Source organism: Castanea sativa, chromosome 7 (assembly GCF_040712315.1).
Source record: "Castanea sativa cultivar Marrone di Chiusa Pesio chromosome 7, ASM4071231v1".
Lineage (NCBI taxonomy): Eukaryota > Viridiplantae > Streptophyta > Magnoliopsida > Fagales > Fagaceae > Castanea > Castanea sativa.
Genome location: NC_134019.1, coordinates 8,802,385 through 8,819,171, shown reverse-complemented (window position 1 = coordinate 8,819,171; position 16,787 = coordinate 8,802,385). Strand labels below are relative to the sequence as shown.

The window sequence follows — 16,787 nt, the reverse complement described above, 5'->3', positions numbered from 1 at the left end:
GGAATGGACTAAAAGGAGAAAAACCCAAGTACAAACCAGCCCTTGAAAAGAAGCAGGCCAATAAAGAAGGAAAGCCTAGAGGACAGTTCATGCCATAAGAGGTCAAGGATAGGTGGCAAGGTGCACAAGCAAGCCCCAGACCATGACAAACACATGAGCAGCGGACATGTTTTGGACGTACACAGGAAGTGGAGCACATGCAAGACCCATGCATTACTAGCCTGTACCCAGCTAATACAAGAATGATGGGTTATGGGTCAATAGTAAGAGAGGGTTTAGTCTAGTGGTGGGGAGAAGGGGAAGCCTATTCTGGGGTTCCCACTTAAGCTCTTTTGGGGAAAATGTTCTGCTGGGAGACATATCACTTAAAAGAGGGAGAATGAGCTGGAACCACTAGGTGTATGCCATGAGAGATAGGAAGAGAGAATATATACACCATGGTAGATTAGAATGTCACGGTGAGCAAACAAACAAAATAACCTTCTTTGTCTGGTAATGGGGAGTGGCACAACCAACATAGGTAAGTGGTGGTGGTTGGGTAGCTGACAAACCAGCGGTGGTTGGCAAGGACACCCCGACAAGACAAAGGTTGTTAAGGGGCAAAATGGTAAAAAACAATCACGATAGGCAGTATATAAAGGGCATTTGCCGTGCACAGTAGGAGGTCGACAATAGTAGCAATCACCACAAGAGTGATCACCATCACATCGCACAAGAAAACACAAAAGAAAGAAAGAAAACAAAAGAAAAAAATTGAAATAGTAAAATAGAGGAAAAGAAATAGAGAGTTAGAAAAAGAGCGAGAGAGAGAGTAGAATGACAGGCATGCACCAATAGGTTTTCTTTCCGTCTCTCCTTCTTAAAGCCTACCTTCTGCGAAAGAAAAAGAATCTGTTTGGGTACAAGCCATTTAGGTCCGTTCCTTCAAAGTGTGTAATTTTCGTGGCAGGATCCTCCTGCGAGGTTACCCACATTGAGGAAATGGTTCCCTCCCTGAACATAGTCCCGTGACAAAACTGAATATGGTAAACTAATCATCCTCAGTCCCTGACTTTACTGATTATTACTATCGTTTCCCCTCCAGCCTTTATTATTGCACTTACTACTTGTTCTTTTCTTTTACTTTAATGAAAGATTGCTTACTTAGTTTGCCTAACAATAGTACATCTCGTTTATCATTGTTTTTTTGCACTCATTCTATCATAACTTTTTTCTGCAGCAACTTTGTCTGCCATTGGCATGTGACTAAAGTTTCGGCAAACGAGGCATAGTTTGCACAAAAGCTAGACCAAAGTGAGTTGCAGTTGGGCCAGTCCCGATTCTCTTATATAAAACACTTGGGCCCAGTGCAGCAGGAGGCAGTCTAGCCCGAAATCACAAAAAGGCCCACCACAACAAGCGCAGATGAAAAGAAAACAAGAATACGATTGGTTTGCACGAAGTAAATACTCCTCGGCACAGTCTGAGGAGACTGAATCTTTTATATATATATATATATATATATATATATATATATATATATGCTTCTATTGGATTTTGGTTACAAGTCCCATTCCTAATGCTACAGTAATTTTCTCTCTTTTCCTCTCCTCCAAATCCTTAGAGGGTTCCTTGCGTTATAGAACTCCCTTTAGATGATCTTGGCCATTCATTTATTGGCCATTCAGGCCACTACTTGAGTGTCTGTCCCATCAAACACCTTTTCAATCCCCTTGTGAGTCATGGCAGCTAAGACAGCACTGTTCAAGGGTCTTCTCCACATAAATGTAGCTAGGAGGTTTGGTGGAATGCATTACATGTGGTGGCAGCCACCATCTCTTCAGTCATGTCAATGCTAGCCCATTCCTTGAAGCTCTTTCTGTACAACACGACTTCATCTGATGACGTGCTATTGACGTAAACTTATAATCTGAGGGCGTGGCCTTCTCGGCCATGGGTATGATACGTAGTGTAATTACCTTACTAGAATTCCTATACCTCACAAAATTCATTGCCAAAGTCAGGAATTTTATTTTGAGGAACACAATGTCAGTGTTTCGATAAGATTATTAATGAATATAAATTGTGAAAATATAGGTTATATTGATACACATAATTTTTTTGGGGGGGGGGTCCATAACGATTGGTGTACCTTTGGAAATTTTGTAATTTTTGATACATTGTGTTTATTAAAAGATATAGTTTTCGATAACTTTTATGTTAAATAAATTTGTGACATGACAAAAGGGTAAAAGCTAATTTATTTTCAAAATAGTTAGTTTTATTAAAGTTAAAATGATTTTTTAAATAAGAAAATCTAGAAAAAAAAACTAAAAGCTTAAAGCTAGGAGATTTTTAGCCAAACAAACACTTCTTATTAGTGATCCTATTTGCAAACTACAGAAAAGGAACTTTTATTTCGTTGAAGGTGGTGATGAGCAATACTTAGCTTTTTTTCATATAAAAATTGAAGAAAATATAGTTCTTTTAATTTCTTTAAAACTTTTTGGGGGGGCAAATTACACTTTTCTACTATAAACTTGTTCATCGCCTTCTTGGGCAAATGATCCGTCATGACGTTGATGACAAGTGCCTGGAATTAATGCCTTAATTTCCTGGAAGCTATTATAAGTGCAAATGCTAACTTTTCAATCATTGGTTATCGTCCTTCTGCTCCCCTTAGTGCTTGGCTTGTATAATACACAAGCTTCTGCACTTTCCTTTCTTCCCTGATTAATGTTGAGCTTACTGCATATGGGGACACTCCTAAGTATAAATACAACTCCTCACCTGGTATGGACAAGCTTAGCAAGGGAGCTATAGAAGATAGACCTTAAGATCTTGGAAGGCCTTTTGGCACTCGTCCGTCCATTCAAATGCCTTCTTGAGAACTTTGAAAAAAGGCAAACACTTATTTGTAGCTTTTGAAACAAACCTATTTAGAGCTGCAACTCGTCCTATGAGGGACTGGACTTCCTTGACATTCTTTGGTGATTCCATACTTAATATTGCTTGGATCTTATCAGGATTCGCTTCGATTCCCCTCTATGAAACCATGAACCCTAGGAACTTCCCTGATGAAACCCTAAAGGCATACTTACTTGGATTCAGCTTCATATTGTATCGTCTAAGCTTGTCAAAGGTCTCTTGTAGGTCGTCCAAGTGTTTCTTCTCGTCCAAGCTCTTCACCAGCATATCATCAACATAAACTTCTACATTCCATCCTATCTGAGGACGGAACATGTGATTGACCAACTTTTGGTAAGTTGCCCCCGCATTCTTCAAACCAAAGGGCATCACTTTGTAACAAAACAAACCGTGACTGGTAATGAAGGATGTCTTCTCTTGATCTGTCTCATTCATCCTTATTTGGTTATAACCTGAGAAGGCGTCCATGAAGCTGAGTAACTGATGACTTGTAGTTGAATCTACTAATTGGTCAATGCGTGGCAACTGATAACTATCATTGGGGCAAGCCTTGTTCAAACCAGTGAAGTCTACACACATCCTCCACTTGTCGTTAGCCTTCTTAACCATCGCCACGTTAGCTAACCAATTTGGGTAATAGACTTCTTGAATGAATTCTACTATGGTTAACTTCTGGACTTCTTCTTTGATAGCCTTATCTCGCTCAGGAGCAAAGACCCTCTTCTTATGACGAACAAGCTTGGAAGATGGATACACATTCAAGTGATCAGTAATGACACTTAAGTCGATCCCTGACATGTCTTCATGACTAGAAGCGAACACATCAAGCTCAAACACTTACGTCTACTACTTCTACTGGATTTCTTAGTAGCAGCTGCCTCTACAATCTCAAACACTTCCAAGATTGTCACAACTCTACCTGGCTAGACCGGTGAGCTTCCTTTCACACTTGAAACTGGGTAAGTTTTTATTATTGTTGTTATCATCATCATCATGCTAGTTTGGGGAGATTTCTTTCTGGTGGCACAAAATATTTTGAGAAATGAACAATTGTGAATTTTAATTTGCTTCTGTGTGTGGATAATTTGATGATTGCAATGTGGATGAGAGATTTCAATTGAACCTTTGACGTTTCAATTGCAAACATCAAAAAAATGTCACAGTTGAGCTAGAAAGCTTTTGGCTTTTGTTTATTACCTCTTGATGTGACTGTAGGGGTATATTAACCCACACTTTTTAGAATCCCTTTAGATACAGTTTATTTTGCTGAAAACTGAAAAAAAAAAAAAAAAAAAAAAAAAAAAAAAAGGTTACTGTTCACGTGCATTGTACTATTCACATGCCTAAATGCACTGTTCATGTCCCATGAATAGTGCAAGAGGCACTTAAAAAAAAGAAAAAAAGGCAAACACAAGATGTGGGAAGCGTAAAACGCGCATCCCAAACGCACACTTAATGTTTTTTTGTTGGCTCTTATATTTTATACTTGCTTTGTCACTTTGAATGATCTATTGTATTGCTTTATTATTATTATTATTATTATTATTATTATTATTATTATTATTTAAAAGGCTTCCCTATTTGGCATCCTCAATTTTTTTTTTTAAATGGCACTACACCCATATGTTTAAGTAGAAACAAAACAAAATGACAATCTGATAAACATACAACTCTAACTTCCACTAAAACATTGCCTAAAAAATAAGGCCACTCTCCTATTGATTTTTAAATTGCTTTATCCACTTATAAATTAGATTCTAAAAATAAAAATTATATTTATAAAATAAAAAACGTAGTTTTTTTCTATAAAAAAAAAAGTCTCATCGCCCGTGCGAAGCATGTGTGACCAAGCTAGTTACTATTGTTATTAGTAATTTATTATAATCATTGTACTATTTTAACAATACAATTCAGTTCATGTGTTAGTATATGTACAGTGAATACGTATATGTAATAAGTAGGGGTGTCCAAGAGGCCAGCCCACCCGCCCGTGTCTGACCCGCCACCACCCAATCCAACAACTACTGTGGTCGGACGCAAGTTCCAAACTCTCTAACTCGACCCCCATGGGTCAGTTGCTGGTTTTCCCTTTCAAAACCCATGAAACCCCACAAGCTTTTACCTTTCTGAACCAAATCCGACAAGATCTAGTCGAGATCCGTCGAGATCTAGTCTAGATCCTTCGAGATATGGTGAGATCTCGCCGTTATTCGGCGAAATCTAGGCCAGATCTTGATAGATCCAGCCAAATTTTGGCCCGATCTCAACAAATCCAACCAGATATTGGCTAGATCTCGACAAATTCGTCCAAATATCAACAAATCTGGCTAAATATCATCCCTAATTATAAAACCCGAGACCGAGACTCGAACCGAAAGAATCGACCAAATCTTCAAGCTGGTTTCAGGTTATATTTTTATCCACCCGAATTATTCGGGTCGAGTCCGGGTTGGGCACAAACCCAACCCTGCTCAATCCGTGGATAGTCCTAGCAATAAGGAGTGTGGCTATCATTCCTCTTTCCTAATCTAATATAATATATTCCCCTTTACATGAAAAAAGGTGTGAAAGAAACTATATATATATACACACACTTCAAATTTTATCTTGGACAATGTTATGTATAGCTAATTGCCTACCTTCTAGACCACAATTTATTTGCCATAACTTTGATGTAGTAGATTGTGAGTGATTGACCATCACCTACACATAGACCCATTATTTTCTCTTCACAAATCACACTCTACCACATCACAATTGTGACAAAAACTTATGAAAAGTATTGTAATTCTAGACTTTTTCCTCAAAGAAATAAAAATTCCTTTTTGTACTTTGCAAATAGAGGCATCATCAATAACTGTTATATGAAGGAACCCACAAAATTGTGTGTATTTATTTTAATATAATCACACCTAAAAACTGACAGCATGTACCCTAAAACAAGAATCTTGACTTTCCCAATGAATTTTATTATTACTAAAAAAAATGATAATAATATGTAAATAGCAGTAGATACTGATTTATTTTGTTGGATATTGGTCCATGTAGATACATTGGTGTGGGTGATAATGAGACCGTATAATTATTTTACTATTTTGTTGAGTCCCAAAGGAGCCCTTCAAGGGACCCTCTTGTGTCTTTTTATAAAGTGGTATGCTACTCTTATTCATCTTTTCATTCATTTTAGGGATAATAGGTATTGAATTGGAATATATATTTTGAATTTTAAAATTGTACCGTTGAATTTCTTGAGTTAGTCATATGTTATATTTTAGGGTCTCATCCACATCACATGCAAGATAATTAGCTAACAAAGTATTTCCAACTAACTATTTATAGAGGATTCAAGTTTTAAATTTGGTCCTACATGAATTGTGTCTAATTTACAAATTAAATTTCAACATTCTTCTAAATGTATATCTCACAAATATATGGGTCCTGTAACCTTCAAACTTGGAGATTACAATGCGAGCCTACCAACACTTCAGGATAACCCATTTGCATGGACACAAGTATGAATTTAATTGCACTAGTTTGATTTTTATGCACGTTTCATATCAACTCTATTATAACACAATTTTAATCCATCTTATTGAAATGTGATGATGGTTTTTCAGAGCCTCAACATTATATATATGGATGGACCAGTTGGGACTAAATTCTCTTATTCAGAGAGCTTAGATGACTATATTATAGGCGATTACAAATTTGTAGCACAAACCTATGAATTTCTACAAAAGGTGTGTGAGAAAATAGATGATAATAGAATACACTAAGTTTTTTAAAATTTTATTTGATGAGGTGTTTAAATTTTTCCAAGTTAATTTCAATTTGTATGCAGTGGTTGAATGAGCACCCTCACTTTTTGGAAAATCAACTCTATGTTGGTGGCGAATCATATTCTAGCCTACTTATACCAATACTTGTGCAACAGATTGTGTTAGGTAATATTTGTGGGCAAGGAGGATCCAAACTTATCATAAACTCTTCCTATTAACCTTTGTACAAAGTTTAAATCAAACCGGTTTGGAGCTATCTTTTCTAGCCCATTGTGTGACGATGTATAAGATTATCCACTCTCTTCAATTGCCACATAGTAGGTTGGAGAAAGATAACTCCAAATCAGTTTGGAACTAAATTTTTCCTTATCCTCTATGTTTTTCTTTTGTTAAATACCCAAGTCACCATAACTTGGCTCTTCTTGGAATACAATGAAACAATTTAGTGAAATGTCTCAACTTTCAACAGCACTAACAATTATTACTACTTACTGATGAATAAGGAAACATATTGCATTTTTTATTTTTGCTAACAAAAGAGCCATGATACTTGTGCAACAGATTGTGTTAGGTAATATTTGTGGATGATAAAAATACAACATTATTTATAGATGTAAAGTTGTAAAGCATTCAAAATTCAAATAAATCTATAAAGACTATACCAATACTAAATTCTTGAAAAATAATGAATTTCTTCTTCAAAGAAAAAAAAAAGATGAATTTATTCGAATATTAAAATCATATATCAATTAAAAAAAAAAGTGTAAAATATCTTTGCCCAATGTCACGGAAGGTTTGCAGCAGAACTAGAAGTGTCAAGAGGGACACCATTAAAAAAAAAAAAAAAAAAAAAAAGAGGGTGTCACAAGGGAGAGCCACAAAGAGAGGAAAAAGTCTTCATTTCTTTATTTTCCTCTGTACTTACCTTTAACAAAACGGTTTGTTACCTTTGACCTCTAGCCCAACTAATTAAACTCTAACAGAACCTGAGACTTACAGTTACAGATGTCATTAATGATTAATGAGAAGAGTATAAGAATAATTGTTTGATTCTGGGATCTTTATATATATAAGCAGAAAAACATTGGCCAATACTAATTCATTCAGTGTGGCACCAAAAGCGAAAGCAACCATGATTCATTTCAGAAATGGATTGCTTCTACTTCTTCTTCTTCTACTGGGTTTAATAGTAGCAATCTCAGCCACAAACTCCTCAATCATTGTCACTTCTCTACCTGGTTATCCCGGTGACCTTCCGTTCACCCTTGAAACTAGGTAAGTTCTTATCATCATCATTTTAGTTCTAGCTCGGTCAGTTTCACCATTGTCACTTTTTTTTTTTTTTTTTTGGTGTTAAAAGAGCTCGGTCAGTTTCACACCTTCTCATTTAAGAGCTGGCCCCCTATGAGAAAAGCTTGACCCCTCCTCCAATACGCCAATCATAAAAATTCCCTACCCCAAATCCCTACTTTTCATCTTTTAACTTTACCTTTCCCCCTCTAAAACATGTCAGCCATATTCCACATTCTTTTCCTGAGACTATATCCTATAGTATTCAAGGACCTATGTTGTACCAGTGTGGGAATTATCCCTACTTTTCATCTTTTGACCTTTCCTTTCCTCCTCTAAAACAGCCATATCCCACATTCTTTTTCCGGAGTGAGACTATATCCTATGGCTATTCAAGGAACTATGTTGTAATAGTGTGGGAATTATCATGAGAGTAGAGAGACTGTGAGGCTAATGGGCATCTTGTTGATAAGTCCACACTCTCCTATCCATGTGCAGGTCTTGGAGTTTTAGTATAGTCCCTTGTTAAGTTTGTTAATAGGTAGCCCTAGCCCTGCTATTAGCTTCTTATGCTGGGTAGTCAACGAGGATAATATTGCATGGATAGAAGTAATTCCCTTGTTTTTAGCAATCCCTAGAAGCTGATGTAATTGTTACTTTGTCTCCAAAAAAAAAAATTCTAACTTTTTCTTAAAAAGACCTCATCGAATTGAATTTTCCTTCACAATGATAACATTGTTTGTATTTTATTGGTCATGAAAAACGGGTGTTTAACCCAATATACTACACTTAAAGTATTAAACTTATGTTTTGCACTTTCCCAAAACTATTATAACATTCCCTTCCGGTTTATAGCCACCCAAAAAACTCCGATCTCTCTTCAATTTCTCTTCATTAATTCTTCCTTAAGATGCTCTCACGTAGTCACATTTTAATTAGCTTCTCTCCCTTCCTTAAGAAAGAGTTTTCTTATTTAAAGCTAAGAAAATATTGAGAAGTACAAAATTCTTCTTCTTTCTTATTGATCTTTTAGTTTGATTCCTATTTATTTATCTTATGATTTATAATATTCTTCTGTAGTTTAATTTCTATTTAGTTGAGAGGTATGAAATTGATTTTGAATTTATTTTATACCATAGTAGTCGAATTTAGTTGAATTTAACTGCTCTTTATTTTATGTTTGCTTATAGTGACTTTGTTACATATAATTTCTATGAATATTATTTCTTGTAAATGTAGTCTAATTTTTGTTATATTTAATGTTTTTTCTTTTTCTAAAACTAGTGCCGAAAGAGATATATGTATGTATATATGTTATACTTTGTATTTTTCTTGAGTTGCAAATCAATATTATATTGTTACCTCGGCCCTCTCAACCAAATTTTTTTGGCTACGCCCCTGAATAGATGCATTTAAAATTAAATACAATTTTTATTACAAAAATATAAATAATTAGTCAAATTATTTATTAAAAAAAATATAACATATGCATACATAAAAGATACATTTAAAATTAAACACAATTTTTATCATAAAATATAAACAATTAGTCAAATTATTTTTTTTAAAAGTAAACGTAATTAGTCACATATTAAAGTTCTCACCTAAATTTAATACTACTTACGATAATTTTTAATAAGATAGAACGTGTGATGATCTTTGTTGCGTGGTGATTTTTATTGAGTATATGTGATTTGTTTTTATTTATTTTATAGTTCATTAATATTAGATTCTTAGTATTTTGCACTTATTAACTCACTTGACACAAAGATTAAAAAATTTAAGTGGACACATGGTACGTACAAACTTAATTAAGTGAATAATTATGGTGTGATCTCCACATAAATTTGTACAAACTTAATTAAGTGAATAATTATAGTGTGATCTCCACATAAATTTAGGCACATGACACAAAATTATATTCTAATTTCAAATTCTAATTGAACTTTCTCTAAGTTTCACCTATTAATATATATATATATATATATATATATATATATATATATATATATATATATATATATATATATGATTTTCTTCAAATTTTATCCGTGGCAAATTAACCTTAGTATATTGTTCATGGCCAGAAGAAGCAAGTGCAAGTTCCCTTTTGTACTTTGTTAATAGGGTCAATATCTATAATTCTTACCACAAAATTGGATCTATAATGCTGTACAACTTCCATTATTTTATCACTTTATTTAAATATAATTTTTATTTTAAAATTTTTTCTTTATTAATAGAAAAGAGAAAAAAGTAATAAAATAATTTCAAAATTTTTTTTAGAAAGTAATAAAAACTTTTTATTGACATTTGGAACAATGGGTGGTTTTTTGTTTGTTTGTGTTTGGTGTGCTAAAATTCATCACATTGTCCTTGAATTTTATGATCTAAAAAAATGTTAATAATGTATAAATAATAGACACTAATTTCATTTTTTTTTTGTTTGATATTGGTACAGGTAGATACATTGGTGTAGGTGATAATGAGACCGCACAAACATTTTACTACTTCATTGAGTCCCAAAGGAGCCCTGCACGAGACCCTCTGATGTTATGGATGACTGGAGGCCCTGGTTGCTCTAGTATCGCTGGTTTTATGTTTGAAAGTGGTATATATATGCTACTCTTACTCATTCTTTAATTTGTTCATTTTAATGATAAATTAATTGGGTATCAAGTTAAAATATATATCATAGTGGCTGTCATATCCATCTTTATTAGAGGTTAAATGAATCAATAAAAAAATAAAAAAACTAAAACTAAAACTTAAAGAGAATTTTCATTGCAATCTAGTTCCTTATTTTGATAATTTGTTTGACTATAAATTTATCTAGAAAAATGTATTTCCACCTTTCTCATCTTTTATAATTGGTTGTGAATAGAGTAACATCACTGTTATACATACCATCATCTATATTGTTTTTATCATACACCCAATTATAATAGGTCATATCAATAGTTATGAAAAAATTTGTATCTATAGATTAATTGTAAGAGCATTCCCATTGGGTTGGTTTAAGCCTAACAAAAAAATGCAAAATATATAACACTATTCAAGTATTCCAAAAAAAAATAAAGATAACACTATTAAAAAAACACACACACACAAAAAAACCATGCATCTGGCAATCGATATTTCAAAGCAAAAAAAGAAAAAAAAATTACAACTTGCTACAATGTCATGAATATTTACGAACCCAATGTAGCATTGTGTAAATTTTTTTTTACAACTTGATTGTGTGCATTAAAATACAATATTATTTTAATGTAGTGTATTGTAAAATAAAAAATGGGATATAGAGGGGTTCAGTTACATGTTAGAGTCACAAGCAACCTTTATTTGTTTGAACACTGCCTGGTTCAGTGCTTCTAACAGAGTATTATATTATACTCACTCTTCTAAGTTGTGATTTTAAGCTTCTATGGTGTAAGCCTGTACCAACAGGTGTATTATTTTCAGTTGTTTTTCATTTTTTTGCCTTTCTGATAGTACTTCCTATTAGCTTGTATTGTTTCTTACTACTAATGAATCTCTTCTAATCAATGCAATTTCATCCAAACTCTTTATCTTTCATGCTTTACAGTCAGCCAAAAATAGTTGCAACAACAATTATGTAAATATAGATGCTAGCAATTATCAGTGCGCATCAGATGTTGCTGCTATTGATGCGGTTAGAAGATTAAGACATGGTCCTTATTTAGACTTATTACATCATAAAACTTCCATTGTCACTAAGAATTGGGTTGTCATTTGAATTTGCAGCTGACAAGTGACATAAATTTGGTACAAATTTTGGAACCATATTGTAGCAATGCAATCCCAGAACCAAATGAAGATGTAAAGTCGGTTCGAAGATTTCTCTCAAAAGTTTCTAGTCCTAACCCCCCCCCCCCCCCCCCTCCCTCTTTCTCTCTCTGTTAAAAAAATATTGTGTTGTGTATACCTGTATGCGGTATTTGTATCAGCAAATATCTAAGATATTGGTTTAATTGCTTTCAGAGCAATAATCATATGCTCTGCTACGTCTGGGCGAATCAGAAAAGCGTCCAAGAGGCTCTTGGTATTCGACCGGTATGTGCACTCTTGTCTCTTTATCATTTATCATAATAACTAGTCATTACATAGAATCACTATACCATTTTTGTGATGCTAAACAGGGGACGAAACACTTTTGGCAATACTGTAATACCACCTTAGCTTACACCAAGCGTGTCACTAATGTTGTTAGCTATCATCGAAATCTCACCAATACCGACCTATGACTTCTGGTATACAGGTAAATCCAGCTGGATACTTTTGCTCTTCTGTTTTTATTGTTCACGGTGACATACCAGGTATATTGCCCAAATTCCTCACTTAAAAACTGCAAATAAACTTTTCAACAATATTCAAAATTAACAAAATCTATTAGTTATTGAGCACATCTAATTGGCTTTGTCTCTTTATATGGGCTAGAGTCTCAGAAATTCTATCTAGGCAACAAAAGTTCAATTCCTTGTTATTAATTTTCTTTTATTGGGATTAAGGCATAACTTTACTTCTATCATCTAAATTTGACTGATCTACCAGCATGTGTACAACAATAATAGTGCAAGCAAATCTCAATTAGCAAAACTACTGAAAATATAAGTTAGCAATATGTGCTGGATCCTATTAGAACTCTGTAGCTAAGAATGCTTGGGTGAGATTAGTATTAGGATGAGTGACCTCTCAAGCCTTGTGTTGCACCCTCTGAATAACAAAAATAGTACTGTCTAATACAATCTTTTAATTCCTACAGTGGTGATCACGACATGTCAATTCCACACATTAGCACGCAACAATGGTTATCGTCTCTTGGTTTGAGTACAGATGAGAGCTGGAGAGTATGGTCTCTTGACGGTCAAACTGCAGGGTGGGTTTCAAAGTTTGTTAATCTCTTACAATTCCTCCCTCCCATTCCCCCCCAAAAGAAAAACCTCTCTTTTTCTATCCTCCCCAGAACTCTCTCTCGCTTGGTCCATCTTGAGATATCAGGAGCCTAAAATATGTTCTCTTCCTCATGGACTTGTAGGTACACAAAGAAGTTGATCAGCTCAACTTTCACTTTGAATTACGTGACTGTAAATGCAAGAAATATCCTTCACTAAACTGCCCTCTAAATATTGTCTGCAACTAGAAATCTAAAACAAAGTTTCATTTCTTTTTCACAGGGAGCAGGCCACTTTGCTGCAGAATACATGGTTAAGAAGTGTGCTGCCATGATAGAGAGGTAGCTGGCCTATTTCCCTATTTAAGTGTGACTAATTGAAATTGATTTGGTAATCTGATAATGTGGAAGCATGTTTGCTCACAATGGAATTTTGTTTAACTTCAAAAACTAGTGCAGAATAAAGAAACTTTGAGAAGTCTCTCTCTCAAATCACTTATTCCTTTCTCTCACTAGATCATAACCATGAAAGACCCTTTCAAGTTTCATGCAATGATATGGATCTAGTTTAGGACTAAAGCAGCAATCCCAACACAATGATGTCTTTCTTGATCCAAGAATCTAATGCTTATGTTCCTATTATGATCACTAGTAAGTGTAACGATAAAAGGGAATATATATATATATATATATATATATATATATATATATATATATATATATATATATATATCAGAATATGGTAATGCAGTAAAGGGAGGCTTATCTGCTCCAAGATCAAATCAGTTGTAAGCAGTATTTTTAGACACATTTTAACAAATTAGAATGAACAGTCTGATTCCCTAATTATATATTACTACATATTAAAAAGCTCCTTTCCAAACATATTGCACACTTCATTACCAAAGCTTATGCATCACATGAAGTTGAGTTTATAAATAACCATAACTTAGCAATTCAATATTTTCTGGAACTGGAAGCAAAGATGGGGAATTGAATGAAACCCAAAAGCACTTCAAAGGTAACAGCTATAAAATAACAAAATTCATCACATGATCTTCAAACTCAAAAGCAAACAAGTGGAATTTTATATCATTGTTGATACATAAAAAATATGGAACAGATAGCAAAACATACAAGTGTGCTTAATTTAAACATAAAGAACATGAATTCCAAAATACTAGGGACATACATGCACATATATATAAAAGGTAAAGCTTAGGTACACTTTCTCATGTATAGTACTTCATATTTCCAATTAAATTTAATCATGTGGCTGCAGTGCATAAGTTTTGTCTATGTATATAAATCATCAAACACATGCCAAAGTCTCAACAAATTGATATGCATCCAACCACCCAAATTGCAAAGAACTCTTAGTCTCATTGCGAATGGGAGTCAAGTCACAAACCTTCTTAAAACTCTTGTCCCTAAAATTATAAGATATGATCTTACCAGGTATATGCAACAAGAGTGATGACTCCTCCTCATTCTCATTCCGAACAACAAAAACTATAACGAATGCATAATAATAAGAGTCACAAGGATCAAGAGAGTCCCTCACCATCTCAGGAAACGTAGCCACAATCTCATCAAGATCAACCTCATACTTCACAAACCACTTAGAATAGTCCCTCTCCATTTCAAAAACTTTGAATTTCGTAGTCCGAACTCCACATATGTCAACAAGATGCAAATGCCCATTAGACTCTCCGAAATATCTAGACCTTCTTTTACCCCAACTTTCAACGAGCCTCGGCATTTTCTCGACTCTCTCTCTTTCAATATCATAATACAAAGCAGACCCAGATGGAGAAATCCAATGAACTGCTCCGTTACAAAACACGCCATTATCGAACACTATATCGAATGGAGCAACAAAGGGAGACCCAGAAGTTCTCCAAGTTCGAGTCTTGGAGGAATATACTTCGATTTGGTAATAGTACATAGAAACTTTAGAGCTCCGAACACAGACAACTTGGTAGTGCGGTGACTTAGAAGGCTCGAAAGCTAAGGTAAGACCAAATATCGAAATGGGTTCGTTGGGACTAAAACTATTAATACTAGGAAGCGTTGTGGACTGTTTGGTTGTGAAATTACACACGTAGTAACAATGACGATTGTTTTGGTTAAGGATGTTGTTTTTTTCTTGGACACTACGGCACAAGAACAAGCCGTGGCAAGAGTGTAAAATCTTGATATTTGAAGGGCTGTTCTGGTTGATGAAATGGAGAGAAGTGAAGGGAGGAGTGGTGGTGGTGGTGGTAGTTTTAGTGGGTTTGAGAGGAACAAATTGGAAGAGTGATGGGTTCCGGCGGAGGATGACGGCGGAGAGAGAAGTGGGGTGGTTCTGTTTTTGGTTTTGGTTTTGGTTTTGGTTTTGGTTTTGGTTGTGGTTGTGGTTGTGGTGGTGATAGAAATGAGAGCTGGAGATTAAGGAAAGCCAATGCTTTGAAACGCACTTGAAACGAAGGAGAGGCTTGACGGGTACACGGATCAGGATCTGGGTCACCAGATCCTCGTTGTTTGCGACTGTTTCAGCCGATGAGGAGCCATAGTTGGTGGTGAGCATTTTTGGGTTTCCGAGATAGACAAGAATGTGCTGTGTTTTTTTTTTGAGAGAAAGAACAGAGAAAGAGGACGGGGGTAAAGAGAGTGATACATATGCATTTATACAGTACAAAACAAAATAATTGGTTAATTCAGTTTGTGGACCGTATTTGACATTTTATAATGATCATTTTTTTTTTCTTTTTTGCTGAGAATAAAAACTTTTAATAATAGAAACAAGATACAATTTAGCATCTTTTTTAATCTATACTATTATTTAAGAGGTTTTTACTATTTAAATTTTTCATTTTTTTAGTTCAAAAATGCCTTTACACCTTTATATTTAAATAAAGGCAAAATTAAGAACAATTTAGTAAAAATGCAACTCTAACTCCCACTAAAACATTGCTTAAAAAATATAATCATTCTCCTATTAATTTTTAAATTACTTTATTCACTTATAAATTAGATTTACAAAATAAAAATTATATATATATATATATAAAATAAAAACACAAAGTATAGATTACATCTAAAACAGGAGGAGGAGCAGAATTAGAATCAAACAAAGCCAAAAAATTTATTTGAAAGTGACCAACGGCTGGGCACATAAGCAGCCTTGTTAGCCTTCCTAGGAACCCAATTAAAAGAAGAAAAAGGAACTAAACTAGCTAAATACTAAGTCACTCTCCATAGAACAAAATCAATGATAACTCTCCATGATAACTAAGTATATGAAAGGAAAGGTTGGTTAATCAAAGGCCAAAGCTACTAATTTAGGAGATGTCTTTAGAATTTTCTTTTGTGTGAAAACAAAAAAAGTAACTAATTCTTTTAACAACTTTTTATAAATTCCGTGAAAGTAGTACTTTTTTATATTTTTTTTATATAAAATAAAAATTCTACTCTAACATAATCTAAGTGAATATGAGTGTGAAATTCCATCATGAAGACAGAAAAATAACTGATTCTTTCTTAAAATGGTCCATTAATAAATGACCTTGAACACTCGTTAATAGGACACATTTGATTTTTATTCATTAAAAAAAAAGCTATATTCATTATATAAAAATATTTGTAAAATTTATTGAATAAATATAATCATCAATGAATGGTCAAGATTAATAGTCTATTTTTATCAACAACAAAAAAATTAATAGTCCATTTGGGTATCTGTAATTTTTGGTAACTTATTTGTATAGTGTTTATTATAACATATAATTTTTTGAAATGTTTTATGCTAAATGTGTGACAAAAAAAGTTAAAAATTATTTTTTAAAACTAATTTTGTTAAATTAGAAAGAAAGGTTAGACAAAAAAAAATTAAAGCAAAAAGCTAAAATATTAAA

General features: G+C 33.8%; 1 protein-coding gene and 1 pseudogene across 1 annotated transcript; one reads left to right on the top strand and one right to left on the bottom strand.

Annotated features, from left to right (window-relative positions):
• Positions 1-3,711: 3,711 nt before the first annotated feature.
• On the top strand, positions 3,712-13,760 carry LOC142643923 (serine carboxypeptidase-like 17; annotated as a pseudogene).
• Positions 13,761-13,954: 194 nt separating this feature from the next.
• Positions 13,955-15,532, bottom strand: LOC142644757 (F-box protein At5g07610-like). The gene has a single exon (XM_075819332.1). It carries the CDS (start codon positions 15,458-15,460, stop codon positions 14,201-14,203), a length of 1,260 nt encoding a protein of 419 aa, XP_075675447.1. The 5' UTR covers positions 15,461-15,532; the 3' UTR covers positions 13,955-14,200.
• Between the last annotated feature and the right edge of the window lie 1,255 nt (positions 15,533-16,787).